This window comes from Protobothrops mucrosquamatus, unplaced genomic scaffold, assembly GCF_001527695.2.
Source record: "Protobothrops mucrosquamatus isolate PMUCROS unplaced genomic scaffold, P.Mucros_1.0 scaffold562, whole genome shotgun sequence".
Classification (NCBI taxonomy): Eukaryota; Metazoa; Chordata; class Lepidosauria; order Squamata; family Viperidae; genus Protobothrops; species Protobothrops mucrosquamatus.
The window spans coordinates 390,191-412,521 of NW_015386865.1; the positions used below are offsets into that span (position 1 = coordinate 390,191).

Here is a 22,331-nt window from a genome sequence, read left to right on the forward strand (position 1 = left end):
CACCGCCTCCTTTAAGGTCGCGGGGAAGACACCCTCCCGTAAAGAAGCGTTTATAATTCCCTGGAGCCAGGCTCGTGTACCCTCCCGAGCCGCCAGTACCAGCCAGGAGGGGCACGGATCCAATAAACATGTGGTCGCATTCAGCCTCCCCAGGATCCTGTCCACATCCTCGGGAGCCACAGAGTCAAACTCCTCCCATGTAATCATCTCAGGACCTGCTCTCTCCACCTCCCCCTGGGGCACCCAGTCGGAGTCCAACCCCTCCCGGATCCGAGCGACTTTATCATTCAGATATTGTGCAAAATCCTCGGCCCTCCCCACCAGGGGATCCTCCCCCCCCTCAGTTGAAGGAGGGAGCGGGTCACCCTGAAGAGGGTGGCCGGGCGGTTATCTGATGACCAATATAATCATTTGTACTTAGGATGAAATAAAAACCTGAAGCTCTGATGTAATAGAAACATCTAAAAGAGGCTCTCTTCTCTCATATGTCAGTCACTAAAAGATTCAAGATCCAATTACTAAAACAAAAATCACATGCATAGGATCCTCACCCACCTTTGAACTGTTTGATCAAATTCTGATGGTTCTCAATGGCTTCCTGCAAGATCATCTCTGGCTGGTCCATCTTCCATCGCCACTCTGTCCCAACAGGATTTGTATGGTGTCTGAAAAATAAAAATATATAATTAAAAAATAATGCTATGTACCTGAGAATTAATCTGGCAGTGTAGGACTAACAAAATTAAAGCAATGCTTTTTTGAAAATCTGGCCTTTGGTAGACTCAATCCTGGACAGCAAGTCTGGTGTAATGGTTAAGGCACCAGGCTAGAAAACAGGAGACTATGAGCTGTAGTCCTGCCTTAGGCATGAAGCCAATTGGGTGACCTTGGTCCAGTCAAGCCCTAGGAAGTACACAACGGTAAACTACTTCCTAAAATCTTGCCAAGAAAACTGCAGGGACTTGTCCAGGCAGTCACCAGAAATCAACACTGACTTGGAGGCACAAACATGTTAACATTTTTGCTAAAAAAATATTCAGTCCCAGATCTTTACCTCCAACAGAAGACACATTTATTAGCACAAGCCAAACTCGGTGTGGTTTCCATACAGCGGTGACTTTCAATGCCATAAAAGGTGTGCTTGTAACAGCCTCCTCTTCCACGAAGCATTGACTATCAGACAAATGTGAAGAACAACAAAATAAATAACAGTTGTCTCAAGATGGTGTTGCTATTACAAGCATTTACCTTATACATCATATTTTATTTTTACCAATCTAAATTATTCTTAAACTATAATATATTACATGCCATTTTGGAATGAGAAGAAAGGTAGAATATAAACCAAATTTAAAAATAGTAATAAATTCTTGCTGGCACTAAATGTTAAATGGTATGTTCTCTACTGGAGAAAAAAAGTATTCTGCAATATGGAGCCATCACTAAATAAAGCGAAGGGATCCCACAGAAGCTGAATGCAGACCCTCCTAACCGCAAAGTCGTATCACCAAATTATTATTATTATTTTACAGTTTTTATGGCCCCTCCTCCTCAAAAAACAATGGGTGGACTGAAACGCATTAAATATATACAAAATAACAATAGATATTGCACCGCAATGCACACCAATAACACTTAATTAGGAATGGCTGGGTGAAATAAAATCATGAAATCGTCCAGGAGTGGGAGGACATAACAAATCTAATAAATTCAATTGAATTAAAAATCTACAACTATCTCAATACTATAAAGGAGGGAACATTGTGATAATTAATATAAATTTATTTCTGCATTTTCTTTTTATTACCATTAATTTATTTAAAGCATTTTCAGCTTTTCCTCGGTTACACTGTGATGAATATAAAACCCACCATAGGGAAGTTGTGCCTCTGAGGAGCCAGATTCACTTATTTTAGTTGCCCTCCAAATTCATCTGGAGGGCGTGAGATTGGGAGAGACCTGTTATTATTATACACAGTCCTATATGTTTTTGTATTAAGACACTATTGTTATCACCATCATGATTAGGTTACTTGAGGGACTGTCTCACTCCACTGGGATTGACCCATCCCACTCGTGCCGGCAGAAGAGGCCTGTTACGGGTCCCGTCAGCCTGATTATTCCGGTTGGCGGGGTCCAGGAGGAGGGCCCTCTCTGCTATTGCTCCTGTTTGCTGGAACATCTTGCCCTCACCCCATGTGAGGTTGGTCCCAACCCTCCTATCCTTTCATAAGGGCCTAAAGACCTGGTTCTCCAGTCAGCTTGGGACCCCAGTGGGGAAGCAGCGCAGTAGAGGTGGTTGATCTAGTAACGACAGATCCCGCCTCTCTGCACTCCGCCCCCCTCCTCCCCATGTTTCCTTAGGTGTTAACGTTTGATTTTAATTATTTATGTTTTAATTGTACATGTATAGATATATTTTTATAACTGTAAGCCGCCCAGAATTACCCTATGGTAAGATGGGCGGCCAATAAATGTTATAAATAAATGAATTTCAAAATTGATTGGAAAAGAAAAGCAGCACCTTTGTCCATCGGCAAAGCTTCACTCCAGAATGGCTCCCAATTAATCTATAACCTGAATGAAAAAGGAGGTTTTTTGTTTTAGTTTGAATGATATTATAGCAGAAAGAAATGGCCGTAAAGATCTTGATGGGCTATCAAATATATAAGCAAACACTTTTCTTCGAAGTCAGCTCCAGTAAGCACAAGGTGGTTTATTTGGTTTTGACTATTTATATGATTATATTGTTTTTAATGCTGTGAAAACCATGATTTATGGCTCAGTTCAATAAACTATGGTCAATAAAATTATGGTTTAGCACGCTATATGAGAGAGCCATTTTGATGTAGGGTGAAGGCATTGGGTTAGAAATGTGGGAGAATTCTAATCCAGCCTTAGGCACAAAATCAGCTAAATGACCTTGGATCAGTCAGTCTCTCTCCGCCCTAGGAAGAAGGAAAGGGCAATTACTTCCAAATGAGCTCCCAAGAAAACAGCAGGGAGTTGTCCAAATAGTTGTCAGGAGTCAAGATTGACTTGAAGACAAAAACAAACAAACAAAACAAACAAAAGAATATAAACCTGCCCATTTAATTGGTCTGTCTCCATCTGACTACTCTTACAATAAAGCAGTGTTTCTTAACCCTGGCAACTTTAAAATGTGTTGATGCTGGCTGGGGAATTCTGGGAGTTGAAGTCCACACATCTTAAAAGTTTGCACGGTTGAGAAACACTGCAATAAAGTGAATTTTTAATTTAGTTTCATCCATAGGAATGGGTCTCCCAACCATTTTATCCTCACAGCAGCCCTGCACAATAGACCAGGAGAAAGAACAGTTCCAATAGAAAATATGTAGCTCAGGATTCAACCGTGGAGACCTTTGTAGTGTCTGAGCTTGTTGTTTGCTTGCAGAAAACAAGCTCAGAGTCATTACCTGACTAGATAACACCATCAGTGCAAATGAGTGTGGGGTCTGCTCCCTAATTATACGCAGATGTTTGTCCTGCCAGTTGTGGTTCCCCACTGAAGAACAGTCTCAGAGTCAAAGTATTCAATGAGCTTCATAGAAAGTGTCTGAGCCTCAGGCTTCCTCATAATAAGGCCTAACTGCACCACTACACCAACTCCCCAAATTCTTGCAATATCCAAGCTTGTGTTCCTGTAGCTGCTCAATTTCTGAACATAACATAACATACAAAGAGATGCTTGCTTGAAAATAAGTCTGGGGAATATTATGGAATATGTCTGCAAATGTTGTGTCCCTTCCCCTGCTTACACAAATCTGTCTGTCAATCTTTAAAAAGACTTACATGGCCACCCATTTCAACATACAACTCCAGTAGCTAACAATCATCTAAAACATTTAAATTGTGCTCACCTGCAACATTGAGAATTATGTTTGAACTACCTGAATATTTGAATACAGAATAGCCTTTTTGAAAGCCGAATTCAATGAGTTGTCATCAAATACGTTACCGGTATATGGTAGATTTTAAAAAATTCCCATCTCAAAGATTTTGCCCCCTAATGGAACCCTAAAATAGCGGATGATATTTTACTGCATTGTGAATTTTATAAAAGTTTTGGAAGAAAGTTACCTGGGCTATTTTAAAATCTAAACCAGGAAGAGATTCTTCTGAATATACAAAATTTTTACTTGCAAATGAAAATCCCAAGCAGCCAGATTTTTAACTATGACTATAAAAACAAGGCTTTTAATAACAAATCAATGAGCTGGAGTCTTAAGTAATATTTATTAAAAAAATTACTTGTTATTCCATTTGATATAATGCCAAGTTTAAATTATGTTTGTAACTTGTCCTGGACCTTTGGGCTGTAAATAAAATTGAATGACTGAATTTAAAACACCAATAATAGCTACAATAAATACACTAATTATAATAACAATCAGCGTAGGTTGCCCCTGCACTGAAACCCCATCACCTTGCTTTGTGAGTGCCTCTCGAAGAGCAGGGGTGATCATCTCTCTTCTCCCATCCTCCCCTTTGCCATGTTGAGTTCCAGCTCCAATGGGAACCTCTCCGTCAGTTTGATGCTCTTTCTGTGCAAGAACGACAGATTTTTTTTTTTTTTAAAGAAAGGAAGCTGAATTGTTCTGCTCCCTGTTCTTCAGTTGGAGAAATGCTTTCATTAAAATGCTATGAAACTGCTACAGCTTTGGCCAGCTTCATAGGATGGCGTTTTTACAATGGACTGCTCACAATTAGGATTGTACTAGACACGGAGACTTTCAACGGCAAAACAAAGTGTGACTTCTACTGCTATCACTGCCAGGAGACAGCAGCGCAGCAATAGGGCAGGGTTGGGCAGTGGTAGTAGTAATACCCTAGAAATACACCCTAGAAATAGAAATAGTCCTCAACTTACAAGCAACTGGGACCGGAACTTCAGCTGCTAAGCACTGAGTTGTAAAGCGTAACCCTATTGCTTAGCAACGGCAATCTCTGCAGTCCCAATGGCCATTTTTAACCAAATCCTATCATTAATAAGCAAGACGATTTCCTGCCAGCTTCCCAAAATCAAGTCAGTGGGGAAGCCAGCAGAAAGTTGCAAGTCCAAATGGCTTGCAAACAGGCCAACCAGGTGACTGCTGCCAGTTTGGAGAGGCCATGAAGGGGTGCATGAGACTGTGAGAGAGAGGTGGGGAGGATGTATGGGTGGCACAGGAAGGGTTGGGGAGGAAGTGAGAGAGGCATGGCAAAGCTTGGGGAGGGTGCAAATGCCCTGTATGGTGCAAGAGCAAGGGAGCTGGTAGAGAGTGCACAGCTCGGGAGACTTTGCCCAGCAACTTCCAACTTTCCCTGCCGGCTTCCCCATTGACTTTCCGTGGAAGCCAGCAGGGAAAGTTGCAAATGGCAATCATATGATCATGGGGCACTGCAATTGGTTGTAATTGCAAACCAGTTGCCAAATACCCAGATCACACTCATATGGAGCTCCGAGGACCAGTCATAACCATCATTCACTCAACACTGTTGTAACTTTGAATGATGGCTGAATAATCAATAAGTAGAAGGATACATGAGCAAGCAGAAAGGTCTTTGGATCAAGGGCAAAATTCTCCTTACCTGAGATTTCTTCATGTGGCCCATCATTTTGCCCAAATCTTCAACATCCACAACCTGATCTGCACCTCTACCATTCTCTATATCAGATTCCTCCTCACTTGTGGTTTCAAACAAATCCTCCTCCTGACATGCAGAACAAGGGAAGAGAAAGCACAAGCCATGTTTCCAATCTATTCCATTCTCTAGTTAATGAGATACCAACTGAGTTGTCCTTATGTGCAGCACTGACGCTGTTTGATGCCTTCTCCAAAAATTGGTCAGAAGTCTGTCTAGTAACAGCCAGCATAATCCAACTCATAAAGAAGTAGGCCTGGAAGAGACAGATTCAAAATCTACCTCTTCCATGGATCACACCTATAAAACTCACAAAATTAAAAAAAAATCTTTAGGAATCTCTATGGCATAATGTGGTTTGTCTGATTTTTGGCTTAGAAAACTGCATGAATCAATCACAATGGTTGGTAAACAATGATTTCTGTCTTAGCATGAATAGGAGCCCAATCAACTCTGATTTTGCATGTAAAGCATGTAGCATGTAGTAAACCCAGCTGTGGTGAAGCATTTACAAAGATTCCAGCTACAGAACAATTTCTTGAGTGAAGCAAACTGTTAACAGTATTGGCAGAAAAAACATAGAGAGTCTAGCAGTAAAAGAAACTGTTGAACTGTGGAACAGGAACAAAGGCATGGAGAGAGACTAAAGGATGGTAAAATGAGTACGAAGAACATCAGTTATGGGTTAGAGACTCTTTCAGCAGGATTCCTGTATTGAGTAGGATTGGAATCATCACTTAAATAATTCCTTACTTTTTCAGGATGTTTGATTCTATAGTAGTAAGAAACAGAAAAAAAATAAGAAATAGGTATATTGGAACAAGTAAATGAAGAAGATAAAAGCTGGAGCACAAAGGAAATGGAGGAAGGCTGAACAGCAAAAAAAAAAAAAAAAGTGGGGAAAATTCTCAGAGTTATGAGTGTGTGCTGCCCAAAAGAAGAGTAAAAAAAGATCCAAGATTGTTCTGTAATACATATAGATACATATAGATGAGGTTCATTACATAAAAGAAGCAACAGAGCCAAAATCAGAGAGTTCTATCAGTCCGCTCCACTTACTTCTTTCTCCGCATGCTTTGAGGTCTCTTGCTCTTTTGCTTCTTCTCTCACTTTTGGTTTGGATCTACATCGCCCTTTTTTGCATGTCCCACTACAGGCCTTCTGGTCCCCTTTGGCAACAGCTTGAACCCTCGTGAGCAACTTGGCCTTCCAAGCCTCAAAATCAGCCTCAATGCTTCCATGCTGGCTCTTCACCACATTGCTGTCCCCTCTAGCACATGACAGAATGCGTTGAGCACCCAGCATCCACAGCCACTTGTCAATGTTCCTGCTCACCTGCAGAGAAAACAAGAGCCAGAGAGGCAATGTTTGGGTCCTAAAAAGGCAAACGATGCTAATCATAATGGGCATATTTGGAAAGTTCCAAGTTCAAAGGAGTCTGTCCCACCTCCTTCCTTCTTCCTGTTGTATCACTTCCATCACCCCTTTTGTCTCCAAACCAATAAAAAGAGCCTCCATATTAAACAGCAGACTCAGGAAAGGTATTAGAGGAAGTAACTAGAGAATCAAAAAGAATGCACACATTTTCCTATCTGTTAAATGTAAAGATGCCACTAATCCAACATCTAAGACAATCACTACTGGATATCACATAGTCCAGCGGTTCTCAACCTATGGGTCGCGACCCCATTTGGGGTTGATCGACCATTTCATGGGGGTCGCCAAGCAAGGCTGTCCGCCATTTTTCCCCTTTTCCAGCGGGTGCCTTACCTCCCTTGAGCTGGGCCAGCTGGTGGTTGGCCTGCTCCGTCTCTGCCGCTTGCCAGCTACGCCTCGGCCGGCGCAGGGGGCGGAACCACGCATGCGTGGCGCTCCCGGGCAGGGAAAGTCCTCGACTTACGACCGGTTGGGTAGTCCTCGACTTATGACTGGTTTAGTCCTCGACTTATGACCGGTTGGGGGTCGCGGCATTAAAAAGGTTGAGAACCACTGACATAGTCAAAGTGACGGAGTAGTGAAAAAAATACCTTTCTGGCTACCTAACTTTTTTTCAGCCATTCCTCTAACTTACAATTTCACCACGTGCTAGAAACTGTTTTTTAAAGTGAAAATAACGTTCATGCTCCACTATTGTATTTCATGGCTTTCCACTGATTCCATATAACCAATTGTATTGTCACTTGTTGAAAAGGAGAAGATATTGAAATATCACCTGATTTGCTTTATAACCATTGTAGAAATGGTTGTAAAATTGACCCTGATCATATGGTGCTTTGACTTATGACCGCAATGACTTACAACTACAATTCTGAGCTCCACTGTGGTGGTAAGTTCAGAACAAACTATATCAATAACATGCACAGATTTATTTATTTTTTAAAAAGTAAAACAATACTCACAGTGTTGAAGTGGTCGGCATAAACTGAATTTCCCAAACCAAAGACAGCGTATCGCAGGCCCTTCAGATATGCTTTGCCAACTCTGAAGTCATTGGCCGCCTCTTCCAGCCACTTGCAGAACCACGCAGCATTCTCCGTGGGTTTGCCATCAGTGTAAGTGGCAACTAAGAACACGCAGATATTCTGGCTGCTTATCTGAACAAATCCCCAAAGAAAAACAGTTTTTTTTCTCTGTCACAATATTTAAATCAACCACTATTGTTTACTATTCATAGTAAAAAAAAGAAGAAATGCCAAAAATTCATTCAAAGTAACTCATTAAGTGTTTTCCGGTGAGACCGGTCCATCAGGGCAATCTGGCCTACCCCAAATATGGGATGGAGCACACTGCTTCCACTTTTGCCGTTCAGCTCCAATCTAGGAGCTTTCATAGGCAGTCGCTTCTGCAACACACTATTTGTATGTTAAATTTAAATTTACCGATCAAGAATTAAAGGGAGACTAGTATAGCTATTTTGAGCTATTTAGCTCTCATCAGCTAGTCGGTAAATTTAAAAGTAACTCATCTTTGAAGAGCTTGGCCCTAAGATCAGAGGAAAGGAATTCTTCTCATTCATTTCTCCTCAGATTCTGCATGCCAATAAAGGATATGAAACTATTAACTGTTCAATATATTATTAGTATGACATTTTTCACGCAAAGATGTTCTATAGGGTTTCTCCCCTCAAATTCCCCCCAAAATAACTATTTGGGATATTATTCTATCTGATGTGGGACAGACCATTCTGGAGAAAGTCTGTCTATCAGGTCACTATGAGTTGATACTCACTTCAGAACATAATCAAACAATTAAAATATTATTTTGTTATTGTTGTTAACCATTAGGATGTTGATTCTGTCTGTCTGTCTAATTTAGTTTGCCATCTGAAATCAACCATAGTTTAGGCAATTTACAGAATTTACATAGTAAATACAAGTTTAGAATAAAATTTAAAAAGCAACTACAGATAAAAGGCTACATTTATAGAACTATGGAAAATGACACTATTGTATACAGTTAATCAAAAAGGTCCTTCAGAACAGCGGTCCCCAACCTTTCCAGCTTGGCGGCCTGGCCAGTCCCGGCGAGGAGGAGTGGTGTGAGTGGCAGGTGCATGCGCACGCACAGCTCCATTTGTGCAAGCAGCATGTGCGTGCCTTCCACTCGTGAGAATAGAGCTTCGTGCGTGAGCAGAGGGTGGTTGCACTCACATGCAAAGCTCTGCTTGTGAGCCGAGGGCACTTGAGTGGAGGGTACTGTGCTCGTGCGCAAAGCTCCACTCACATGAGTGCAAGTGCCCTCCACTCGCTCGAGTGGAGCTTCATGTGTGAGCGCAAGTGCCCTCCACTCACGCAAATGGAGCTTCACATGCATGCGCTTGCCCATTTTTCCCATGACCCAGTTTCGAACAGACTGCGGCCTGGGGGTTGTGAACTCCTGCTCTAGAAGAGCTATTTTTTTCTCCTGTACCTGGAAAACTGTAAGGTAATTGTTGTTTCAAGGCCATATTATACCAAAGGCAGGGTACTGCTATAGAAAATGTCACTATTGCCCACTACCGTACTTCTTGGGAGATGGGGATTCTTAGCAGGCTTCCCCTTATGTCCAGGTAGTATGGGCAGAAACTAATATGGAAAAACAGTCCCCAAGCTCAGAGCCATATATGACTCTGACTAGCACCTTAAAATGCACTTGGAATCCACTGGTAACGGTACAGGTCCTGCAGCAGAGGTATATCAATAATCTAACTGAGTGTGTATGCTGATGCCTTCTGGATCACATGAAATTTTGGTGCAGCCTCACATAGAGTACAGTAATCTAATAGAGAAGCTCAGTTTGGTTAAAGGCACTGGGCTAAAAACTAAGAGATTCAGAGTTCTAATTCTGCCTTAAGCACAAACTCAGCAGGATGACTTTGGGCTGGTCATTTTCCTAAGAAGAAAGCAATGGAAACCATTTCTGAAAATTTCGCAAAGAAAACTACATGGACTTGTCCAGGCAATTGCCAGGAGTCAAAATGGACTTGAAAACAAAACAAAAAAAAGAGATGATAAAGGTTTAAACAACCATCCTCAGTTCATCCAGTTCCAAGCAAGGCCTCAGCTGATGCACCACCCACAGCTCTCCTGGCCATAGTTTTTACTTGCTCTTAAAACAGGAGCCATGAATCCATGAGAACCCACAGATGGCATTCCGGCTAGAAGAGATGAAATACAAACCTCATCTATGAGAGAGTCATCTGGATCATAATCTTGCATGTCAATAATTTCTGCTGGCAAATTAATGGTGGCAACAGCTTCAGTAAGTACTAGTGCAAACCGCTAGAGAGAAAGAAAAAAAAACCCAGTGAAGATCTGTTTCATATAAGAAAGCCACACTAGGTGATTCTTTGACTGATCTATGAAGGAGAAATTGCTTCAGCTTTATCTCTTGCAATTCTTGAGTGCAAGGCAGGGAGATGCTAGGGTTTAGCACTGAAACAGCAGAAACACATAATCCCCACCACTATTTAGGAACTGCAGACATCAGGAAAAACCCAAGAAGACAAAAACCTTAGACGCTGCTTCCAGTATTTGACAGTGGAAAGCACTGAAATGGATGGACTCCAGCAACTCTTGTGATTGGAAGATGCTCGTACATAAAAATTAATGTATCTAGACCAGAAGGAAAAATCTCCACTCTGAACTGGACTCAGAAGGACCTGGAGTGGGAACTCATAAAAGTAGAGATTGGCAACCTGCCACATGCAACCTCTCATATCTTTGGAGGCAATTCCTTCTAATTAAAAATCAACAATAATGTCTTTCAAGTGGAAAAATTCTAAGGCTATAGTGTACCCTCTAAAAATAGTTATCACAATGAAAACAAAACACCAATCTCTCCACAACCCACAACCTTCAAATTCCATTGCTCTATGATCAGCCACACACACTTTGCTTATTAATCTTATACTGGGGCCTTTGTCCTCTTACTCTTGCTATAAAGAGGCAGAAATGTGGCTATCTAATAGGACCTTGAAAACTCTGCTCACCATCATGCTGGTTTGCTGAATAGTTCAGGATACTGTTCTCTGCTCTGATACAGCACAACTGCTACAAATGCCCAAAAGGGCACTTTATCTTATTCCTCAATCACAATCCCAATGAGCTTGGATTGAAAAAGTTTTTGGCTGAAAATTATCTGGACAGCACTAGTACTGAATGAGGATTTGAAACGTAATCTCTGTTCTGCAAATCTAATACCTGAAATGCTACATAAACTGGCTATATGACACTTGCAACTTTCTGGCAAGAATTATGAATGTAGCAGCCAAGAAGCCTCTAATTTTGATCCAGTTGCTGAGTATAACTACTCACCACTTAAGGAAAGATTGGACAGCACCTAAATTCCCTTTCTTATGTCTTTTCTCCACTATCACCACCACTTTACTACACCCCCAAATAATCTCATATTTAAATTATTTCTTTATAAGTAACAGATTTTCAAGGCTCAATTAGATAAAATTCAGTAAGACCAGCAACAAAGGGCCAAGCTCTGAAGATAAGAATTAACCAAAAAACACATATGAGTGTGCTTTTTTTCTCCTGAAAATGGTCAACTACCTCTATTCAACTAAAGGAGAAAAAAAGACATGGCTGCAAGATAAGTTAATTCACCTCTTGCTGAATTAATGAACTGTTTACCTTTGCTGTTCCAGTCTGGGAACCATAGAATACTTTCACTCCGGCTACATGGACTTTGTCAAGGCATGGATCTTGTTCTTTTTCAGCAGCTGTGATTTTAGGAAGGTTTAATTCTGCAAGGCGATTTTTGTTCTACAAAGGAAATATTTAAACAACAGATTCCCAGAAATAAACTTAGTCTCTTTTTTTCCTGATGCCATTAGTCACTTTACCCCTCAATGCAGATGATGTACAACTTAGAGAGAAAGACAGTTTTGTCTAAGAAAGTTTTCTCTTATAAGAGGACTACATCCTGCACCTGAACAAGAAAAATTAAGTAATCGGGCGGGAAATATCATCCACTAATACTGAGAGGACAACATATATACTATAAGTAGATTTCATTCCCTGGAGAACAAACAAACTATAACTATATTTGTGTAGTTTGCCTCAAACAGTTTAATTTCTGAATAAACTTGCAGAAGATAGTACTACGGTTTTGGTGGAAAGAATTTGCCTCCTTTGAGATGGCGAGGGGTATATTTTTTGCTACTGAATTTTTCTTAATCTCTCAACTGCTCGAGCACTCAGGAGGCCACCACTAGAGATTCCATCATCTTTCCATCAAGGTTGAAGTTCCCAGAATTGAAAATATTAGACACAGTGAGATTAAAATTACCTGCTCTTTGACTTTGTTGAGGAACTGGAAGCAAAACCAAAGGCTGATTCCAAAAGCTGCACATGAATAGAGGTAAAATCGGTTCAGCCACAGGAAAGTTAAATGATCATGGAAATTGTCCCAGGTGTCTGCAGGAGTATCTAAAACACAACAGAACAAAATGCTACTATTATTAAAAGCCAGATATCAGGATAAATTGAGATCTTGTCTCTGGTAAGCATGTTTTGGACCAAATTAAAGGTGGCAGAATCATTGTATAATCTTAGAACTATATTGTTTACCAGGGACCATTAAGGATATCAAATCCAACCACATGCTCAACTCAGAAGCCAAATTAAAGTATCTCAGATACATGGTACTGAAACATCAATTGTCACTCCTTCAGTCTTTCTTTACAGGACTTAATTTCTAGTCTCCTAATCATCTTTCTTGACTTTCTCTGAATCTGCTCAAAGTTCTCTGAATCCTTCTCAACATGTGATATCCAGAGCCTTTTACAGTATTTAGAGCAGAGAACTGACCAAAGCAGAAAAGAGTGGAACAATTATTTACTATGATTTGGAAATTCAATTTCTGTTGATGCAGTCCTAAAATTGCATATGCCTTCCTTCAGCAACCTCATGTTGCTTGCTCATATTCCATTTGCAATCATTTACTCTACCCAGATTTTTTTTCCCACCATCTATCCTCTGTAAGTCATATTCTCAGTGGGATCAAAAGAAGCAAGATGATTACAGCTTGTCAAAATCCCACTATTTATATGTGTACTGATGTCAAATGCACATACAAAAGATCAGGGCTTCAATCATACTGCCTCTTGAGTTTTTCATTTTTGTTTCCTAAGTAATTATCAGTGTATCCATTGTGGGCCCGGCTAGAAATTTAATATCAACAGAATTCAGTTTTTTTGGGGATAGGACCCATACTGTGCTGATTGGTTTGTTATAATATTTTTATATATATAAGATAGGCAGCCATATAAATTGAATAAATAAATAACGTGGAATAAAATGCCACTAGAGTTCAACCAAGCTCTGCCTTAATGTACTAATGTTTGAGCATAAAGTTTTGTTTTCTTGTGCTTTGTATTATTAGTTATGGATGTGCTGCTATTTTTATTGTACTTCTGTAAGCCATCCAGAGCCATTACAGGAGTAAGAAAAATATACTTTTTACAAACTTATTATTTCCTAAGCAAGTTAGAGCCAATAAAATTAGAGATGGGGAATATAAGTTCTATATAATCACGAGTGTACAGTTGTGCAAAAGTGTCAAAATTTTCTTAAATTTCACGTAATGTTTAAGTAAACCTTATAAAATCGTCCTATTTATTTGCACAGGAAGCTTCCAAGAAAGCTGTATTCATATTCTATGGAAATGATACAAATTCGTGACTTTTTAGGTCCTGATTCTTTGGCGAGCTACAGGACTTCCATGTTAATAAATAAATATGCTAAAGGTTTAAGAATCCGTCGCTTATCAAAAACCTTGGCATGCTTTCTGGAGACTAAACCGCATCTAAGCCAATAAGGCTTCCTTCCCAAGAAGTAAGGTTTTTCGCCTCCGAGTACTTACCCATGTCTTCCCTCCCAAGCCGCAATTCCCGATCCTACCAGACGATGTTTTTCTGGTTCTTTCGGGACCGCAGGGGGTCATTCCCAAGCAGCCCCATTACTCGCCCCACGAGCTCACAGGCGCAGCCATTTTGCACCTTCCACCCCCGGCATGCTGGGAAGAGGACATTAACCTCTCAGTGGCTGAAGATAAAGTTCGCCCTCCAGCACTAGCGATCGCTACAAAACGCTCTCCCTCCAAAGTGTGCATGCTTTTAATCAAGAAATAAAGAAGCATCTTCCAGAATCGAGTGTATCAGAGAGGTTGAAAGGAGAATCGAAAATCCATGCATTTAAATAATGCGGATCCTAAATGCTTCGTGTTGGAATAGGGGGAGACATTGAGCCATGGTTTGTTTTAAAGGCATGGTTGATTCGTTATGCCAATCAACCATCCACTGTAGTGATTAAAGAGCCTTCTCGGTCTGTGTGGTATGAATAAACCACAACCGGCTAGTATATTAAAACAATTTAAACTCGAATGAAGGCGAATATACGTATCCCAGGATAACGTTGCAGGAGCCAATCTGGGTCGGTCACCGGGACCAGAGGTTTAGTCTTCCGAGCTGGAGCCCATCCTCAGGGAACTTCTCTCGAGCAGACTGTGTGCCTCTGGCAGGAAGACTAAACCTCTATTCCCGGTGACATGCAAGATTGGATCCTGCACAATTTAAACAAACGATGTTTAAAATACGATTATATGAATCTGCACAGTGACAAGTCCAAGATCATCTGTTCAAGGATTTGAAGACAGTCCTTCCTAAGATATCTTACTGGCTATTTTTTTTTTAAGTGCTACTTGCATTTTTGATCAAATCTCCGCAAAAAAGGAGTCATATTTTTAAACCTCGGTTTTTGTTTTTGATGCGGTCCCTCTTAATTAAGCCTTCTCACTCCCGAGAGGTCACTTTTCAACGAGGAACCATTAATCCTCGGGATTGGTTTCCCACCCGAGTGAGTTAAAGACGGACTTTTGGAGAGCCGGTTCTCGCGAGGTTTTGGCCCGTGTGTCGTCATAACGGAGGGGCGGAAGAGGCTCAGCTGTTGGCTTGTGTTCTGTGCAGCGGCGGCCGATCTTGGCGTATCATGGCGATCTTCACACCGACTAACCAGATTCGCCTGACCAATGTGGCTGTCGTGAGGATCCGACGGGCGGGGAAGCGTTTTGAGATTGCCTGTTACCGGAACAAAGTCATGGGCTGGCGGAGCGGCGCGTGAGTTGAGGGCTTGGGCCGCAGGGAGAGGAACAGAAAACTCCTGTCGTGCCCACTGACATTTGACAAAGCCAGTGTTTCTGAGTTTATGCAGAGTGCAAGACTAGCCTAAATAAATAATCAGTCAATAAATCCAGGGTTGAATTTTTCAATTTTTGCAATTCTGGCTTAAAATTCATTTACTTTTAAAGCATGTGCAAATTGCAGGGCTTAAACTCTGAACTGTGTGGTTCAACTGCTGTTATAAATCACCTACAGTATTTACACTTCTGTATTCATGTTTACTTAAGTATTGTCTATTAACCACAATTCTGGAGTAACAAATACATAGTAGTATGATAAAGAATAAGCAAATAAGTCAGAAGAGTGTAGTATAGAATAACATCACTGAGGTAAGTATTATTTCAATTTATATAGCTGCCCATCTCTTTGAAAAGTCATTGCCTGGAAATAACCAACATTTTGAATTAGATCTGGAATAATAATAGCAATAGCACTTAGACTTATATACCACTTCACAGTGCTTTACAGCCCTCTCTAAACGGTTTACAGAATTGGCATATTGCCCCCAACAGTTTAGGTCCTCATTTTACCAACCTGGAAGGATGGAAGGCTGAGTCAACCTTGAGCTAGTCTGGATCAAACTGCTGGTAGTCGGCAGAGTTAGCCTGCAATATTGCATTCTAACCATTGCACCACCACAACTCAGTGGTTAGAATGCAATGGTTAGAATGCCAACTAGCAACCAGTACAGTGATGCAATCTGTAGCTCGGGTGAGGATGAGGGTGATCTTATAGTATACTGACAACGTAGTCTCACAATTTGCAGCTTTGAATTCATTCCCAAGGGCAGTTCCATGTAGCCCAATGATCAGGACATGAGATATTGTCTTCAGGCATCTTGGTTTAAGTAGTGTTGAAGCTGCAGCACTAACCAAATTTGGGTGAAGCCACTCAAGCCATAGCTTCTACCTGCTGGTTGAACAGGAGCTGCAAGTTACAATCACCTCTTTCTATGGGAGCACAACCCCACTGAGTAATTATTGAATCAATATTATTAGATGGCTACCTGTTTACTGATAAATAGCAGATAGGACTTTGCCTTTGGACTAGTATTGCTTTCTTTATGTTTTAGCTGATTAAGGTGTTTCCTAATTATTTATATATTTTTAACCAAATTACAAGCTTGTTGCTTGACAATATGTCATTGCTAGTTCAGATCAATTATCAATTATACAATTATTCACTACAGTATTCTGCTTATGGAATGTAGCAGTTTAATCTGATTGCCCTGCTATAGTAATAGAATCAAAGGTAGTTTTAAAGAGCAGTAATCAGCATGGGTTAAACAAGACTATCAAAATACTTTGGTTGTTGGCATGCATTATTTAGAATGTGCTTAACAAGTAAAATTAATTTTCTAGTGAAAAGGACCTTGATGAAGTATTGCAGACACATTCAGTGTTTGTGAATGTCTCCAAAGGTCAAGTGGCAAAGAAGGAAGACCTCGTCAAAGCTTTTGGCACAGATGATCAGACGGAAATTTGCAAAACAGTAGGTATTGAAATTGTGCAAAAAAATAATGTTTTTTGTCTCATTTTATCTCTCCTTTAACATTTTTAAGGCAATTCAAGCAATATATCAGATAGTAGAAGGATAATCCCTTTATGTGTTTAGGTCAGCTTGGGGTCAGTGTTTAGGGTACTTGAGACCACTGAGCTATTTAAGGTCATTTGGGCTGAAGTATAATAATCATCCTGGGAGTTTTCATAGCTGAGAATGGACTTCATCTGGCTCTTCAGTCCTAATCCAATGCTATACTACACTGACTCTCTTTTAAATATTTCAGAAATTTGAACTCGAGCAAAAAAAAAAAATTTTTTTATGGCTTCATCACATATTACTTGTTCTGTGAGAAGGTTAAAATAATATGCAGTTTATGCTCTGATTTTAAAATTCAGTCTTCCATAGCCTTGTTGATATTAATTAAATTCTTTGCCACCCATCTGCAAAGCAGCTCTTATGGTTAACAATCAATGCTCATTTTACATTTATTGCTAATAGCTAATAGCTAATAGCTAATGCTTACTCAGCCTTAGATCACTGCCAAAAGTTAACAGAGTAAATGCTTAGTGCTTGGATGGGAGAGTATCAGGAACTTTCAGATTGGGTAGAGTAGACTGGGAAGACAAAATCCTGAAAAAATGAAAAGCCTGGACAAGCCCCTGCAGGTTGTCATTGTCTCCTTCCTAGGGCTGAAAGAAAATGACTGGCCCAAGGTCTTCTGTATTACTGCCCCCAAAACTATACAGACATCTCCATGTAATAACCAAGGTTCAGACTTGATACGAGGAAGTCATTATTTCTACTTTGTAATTTGCAGAGATTCTTTAGGACAGCCATTCTTCTAAGGTTCATAAACAGTCTTGAAAGCTGAATTAGAGTTCTGATGACGGTGCATGATACACCTTCTGAATTTGAGAAAGCCCAAGTCCAAATAAACTTTTCTTTGTTTCAGATCTTATCCAAAGGGGAATTGCAAGTCTCTGATAAAGAACGCCACACTCAACTGGAGCAGATGTTTCGTGACATAGCAACCATTGTTGCAGACAAATGTGTAAATCCAGAAACCAAGAGACCCTACACAGTCATCCTTATTGAAAGAGCTATGAAGGATATACATTATTCAGTCAAGCCTGGGAAAAGTACCAAGCAGCAGGTAGATGCCTACAAATTATAGGCATGTAAAGACACTGTAGCTTTTATTTTTACAGGCAGTCCTCAACTTATGATTGGTCACTTCATGACAGTTCAAACAATGACAGTTCAAAATTAGGACAGGCTTGGAATGGGTGTTTTACAGCTTGTAAAGTACTTCTGGCCATCGTAAAATGTGCCCCCCATATGCATACATGATCATGCAATTACATTTCAGCCACTTGACAACAGGTTAGGTGGGTACATGATTTAGGACCATGATGACTTAACACTCAGAAATCCAGTCCCAATTGCAATCATACGTTGAAGGCTAGCTGTACTAATTTGAAGTAACCTGATCATCTGGTTTGAGTTGACTTGTCACCAAGTAAACGGGCAAGATGATTTTTTGGAAATTTGCTTCTTTTTTTCTTCTGCAGATACCTGAAGGATGCTTAAACCTGTAGATTGGTAACATTAGTTGTGCATTGCATTTTGTAGAATTCCTTGCAATGTCTCTTTTTAATGCAATACTGTGCCAATCATTGTATGACTGGATATTTTCAAACTTGGCGTTTTTAAATCCTGAAGATACTGTTATTAATTCTGGAAAATACTAACATTTCCATCATGCAAACTAAGTCTTTATTTACAATAAAGTAAAACCACTTAGGTACAGTGGAGAAACTGCACAGAAAACAGTAATAGTCTTACAACATCTGAAAATCAAAACTGTATTGTTATTCTTTTGTCAGATACGGCTGTCAAGATAGTAAGTTAGGCCTCTTTGGGTGTCAATCGGAAGAGAATTTCATAAAGTTGAAATCATTGCAAGAAAGATGATTATCTGTTTCCAACATGTTTCGCCTGTCTCATAATAGGGATTAAGGCCAAGTGGGCTCATATTTGGAGGCATTATCTAAAACTATTCTACAACATGACAAAGTAATAAAATACCATAATATTCTGGCATCAATGATTCCACCAACAATTTGATCTCCATATTTCTTTTTTAAAAAGGCAAGCTCTTCCTAGCTTTTAGAAGGACATAAGAATAGAGTCCACTCTTGCCTCACAGGTCAGGTTGGTGCAAAAGAAGAATGCTCCCCATCTCACAATTGGAGGGGATCATCAGCAGGTATTCCCTGGTCATTTGCTTTCACTAGGCAGAATCTAAGAAAAGCAGATGTAGGCTGCAGGCCATATAGAGCTTTATAGAGAATGTCCAGCACTTTGAATTGCACTTGGAAACAAACTGGTAACCAGGACAACTCCAGTAGCAACAGGGTAATGTGGCTGCACCACAACTGCTAAGTAAGTAAGCAAGCCACAACATTTTGGACCACCAGAAGTTTCTGAATGATCTTCAAGAGCAGCTCCAGGTAGGATGAATTATAGCAATTCTTGCTGTGTTAATCTATTAAAAATTAATGAGTTTGCGCGGCTCCACTTCTCAGGCTTGCAATGCAGTTCTGCAGGAAACACAAGAGGTTCTTCCCACCAGCTCTATTTGACCGGATGGAAGATTGCCCTGCTGCTTAGTCTTGGGTATAAAAATATGCTCAGCAGAACAAATGTCATATATGGCTAAAAGTATGGAGCCAGAAGCGAAGAGACTTAAGTTTTTCCAGTTTTTTTTTTTTTCAAGGGGAGCGGGATAAAGATGTAAAAATCAGTGCTTTGGTTTGGATTCCTCTGCAGGCTTTGGAAGTCATCAAGCAGCTGAAAGAGACGATGCAGATTGAGCGGGCACACATGAGGCTACGCTTCCTCCTCCCTCGGAAAGAAGGCAAGAGATTGAAAGAGAAGTTGAAGCCACTGATCAAAGTAATCGAAAATGAGGATTTTGATGAGCAGCTGGAAATTGTAAGCAGCCGAGTGTCCTTCCCCCAGTCTTTTGTTTAGGAAAAAAGCTTAGTGCTGTGCCTTTGGTTTTGTAGAAGAAGGTTTATACTCGAAGTGTTGGAGTATAGATATAAGGACAGTGATATTTACACTGCAGTCCTTTGCACGATTGCTTGTGAAGGAAACCTCATTGGTTCTTGCAGAAGATGTTTTAAAACATCTTATTGGGATAAGCACGCAGCAGTAAGGCAGTATGGTAAATGAGCATTTAAGACCACAGCAAAAGATAGGGATGCTGCAAAGATTCCATTGTGACACATCAGCACTTCTTTTGTCTTCCAATTCAAGAGAATGTGGCAATTTTCGGTGAACTGCAGTCTTCGGTTTTTTAACATAATTGGGTAGAAGTGTAATATATAGACATCCCAGTCCAATTTAGTGTTCTTTCTCCATTCCATTTAAAAAATACCCTGAAGCTGGTAAAATTTCTAAAAGGGGCAAATCAAAATACCCAAGGGACTATAACAGTTTTTTGTGGGGGGCACAACAGCTTTATGAAATTAGCCATGGAATGGTGAAAAGAGTGAGCGATAATCTAATTCTCACATTGCAAAAACTTGAAGTGACATGAGACTAATTAGCAAGAAATTCAAAACAAAGAAATTTGTATAATATGCAAGTAGTTGTTGTTTAGTAACTACAGATGGAACCAGCAACCACTTAGTCTTATTCACCAGGGCAGTTCTTCGTAAGATGTGGCCTTTCCAGTCTCATGTAGTGCTAATGTTGCAGGTGTGCCTTGTGGATCCAGGCTGCTTCCGGGAGATTGATGAATTGATCAGGTGTGAAACCAAAGGCAAAGGAACCCTTGAAGTTCTCAGCCTAAAAGATGTGGAAGAAGGTGATGAACGCCTGGAATAATTGGGTGCTTGTTGCTGTGCAAAGATTGTATTAAAAGGCATCCTAGAGTTGCCTCATTGAGGGTTGACGTTGCTCTTTTCCATTTTAGGTTTTATGTAGTTATTACTAGTCCTCTGTCCCTTTCCCAAACTTTGATGGTTGGTATCAACTAAAGGTACCTTATAAACACACTTAGCTCTTAGATTACCTGATAACAAAGGGATTTTACACTGAGTTTATTCCTATATTGGTTGTTTGAGAGTAACTGCAAAGTGACAATTTTATGTTATGTGCCAAAATGCCTTTCCTTAAAAGCAGGAGGCTTCAAGGAAGGAATTGACTGCAGAATTAGCATCATGAGTTAATAACTCAGGTTTCCTCAAATCAAGCAATGTCTTGATTTGCCAGCAGGATTTGTAAAATATAAGATAAACAGCCATTGGTTGCTTCGAATGATGTGACCGCACAAGTATAATATTGTCCTAGTTATAGAATAGCCCAATTCTGTGGATGGAGATTTACAAGCCACCAGAAGATTTCAGTGGCCATCTTTCCAAAACCAGTCTTGGAATTTATTGGGTTTGAACCCATTATTTACTCCAGGCGAAATATTAAAAATACTGACTTGACACTGAAAGCAGAAGTTGTTGGAAAATTTATTTTGAAAGAAAATTACAATAACTTAATTTAGAAAACATTTGTTATAACCAGACAACCTTTAAATCCAAGTAAAAGAATTCATTTGGCTCCAGTGATATTTTAGCATTATTATTTGTTATACTAATTTAATATTTAAGAGTAAGCCAAAAGAGCAGAGATCAGTTCATTGTTGACACAAAACTCTAAAGTGAGTTTGATGTCTTATGAGTAAACTAATAGGGCTGCTGTCAAAAAGAACAAAACATGCATTGCCAGATATTTGTCATTTTCTTATAATCCTTGGAATTCATAGTGCAAACTATAAGAGGATTCTTTGAGGAAAGCTGCACTTTTTACTTTCTCAGACACTTTAAAGTTCTCATATATATTATAAATATCGATGTATAACATCACAATCATTTCTATTATAGAATGTCAAACTTAAGTTTGGAAATTCTTAGATTTTTAAAATGAGTTCTCTAATAATTTAAATCAATTACAGTTTATAAGCTGTCATTAATATGCCAAGGAAGATACCAAAGCATAGGTGAGGAGATGTTTCCATGATGCCTTTTCTGGACTTTTTTTTTAACAATAAGCACCTTCCAGCTATTATTCTAATCTCCAACCCACAAAGTTCAGTAGTTTTGTGTCAGTGATTTAATTTTTTCAGCTACATGACTAACAAGAGCTTCAAGGTCTTCTACTCACAAAGTTTCTTTATATGAATAAATTTTACTGCTTCTTCCTCTTCCTCCAGACTTTTTTTTTTTTTTGTGATAAGCTCTCTAATATCCTGTAGCCTCCACTTATGTGGCATGGATACATAAACTTGTGTTTCTTGATGACTCTGCTATATGTTAGCAAATGATGAGGGAGAAGGAAGACGAAAAATATATCTGCCAGACTCTATATCTTTACACAAAGGGAAAAAACAGTTCAACCTATAAAAAAAACAATACTGTAAAAAACAGATTAGAAACACAAGTTAAGATAG

At 39.8% G+C, this 22,331-nt stretch overlaps 2 protein-coding genes across 2 annotated transcripts in view; one reads left to right on the top strand and one right to left on the bottom strand.

The window, feature by feature from the left end:
• Positions 1-14,131, bottom strand: part of TYW1 (tRNA-yW synthesizing protein 1 homolog) — a 21,875-nt gene extending 7,744 nt beyond the window's left edge. The window contains exons 1-11 of the mRNA XM_015817192.1: positions 14,002-14,131; positions 12,427-12,566; positions 11,769-11,900; positions 10,305-10,406; positions 8,046-8,240; positions 6,706-6,981; positions 5,593-5,715; positions 4,448-4,565; positions 2,525-2,577; positions 1,055-1,173; positions 556-665 (exon numbers count right to left, since the gene is read on the bottom strand). Of these exons, the coding sequence (XP_015672678.1) occupies positions 556-665; positions 1,055-1,173; positions 2,525-2,577; positions 4,448-4,565; positions 5,593-5,715; positions 6,706-6,981; positions 8,046-8,240; positions 10,305-10,406; positions 11,769-11,900; positions 12,427-12,566; positions 14,002-14,005 (1,372 nt within the window). The 5' untranslated portion in view covers positions 14,006-14,131. The remainder of the gene's footprint in view (positions 1-555; positions 666-1,054; positions 1,174-2,524; positions 2,578-4,447; positions 4,566-5,592; positions 5,716-6,705; positions 6,982-8,045; positions 8,241-10,304; positions 10,407-11,768; positions 11,901-12,426; positions 12,567-14,001) is intronic.
• A 914-nt stretch (positions 14,132-15,045) lies between these two features.
• Positions 15,046-22,087, top strand: SBDS (SBDS ribosome maturation factor). Its single transcript, XM_015817193.1, has 5 exons — positions 15,046-15,253; positions 16,678-16,807; positions 17,772-17,972; positions 19,652-19,816; positions 20,588-22,087. The coding sequence occupies exons 1-5, from the start codon at positions 15,126-15,128 to the stop codon at positions 20,714-20,716; spliced, it is 753 nt and encodes a 250-aa protein (XP_015672679.1). The 5' UTR covers positions 15,046-15,125; the 3' UTR covers positions 20,717-22,087.
• Positions 22,088-22,331: the final 244 nt, after the last annotated feature.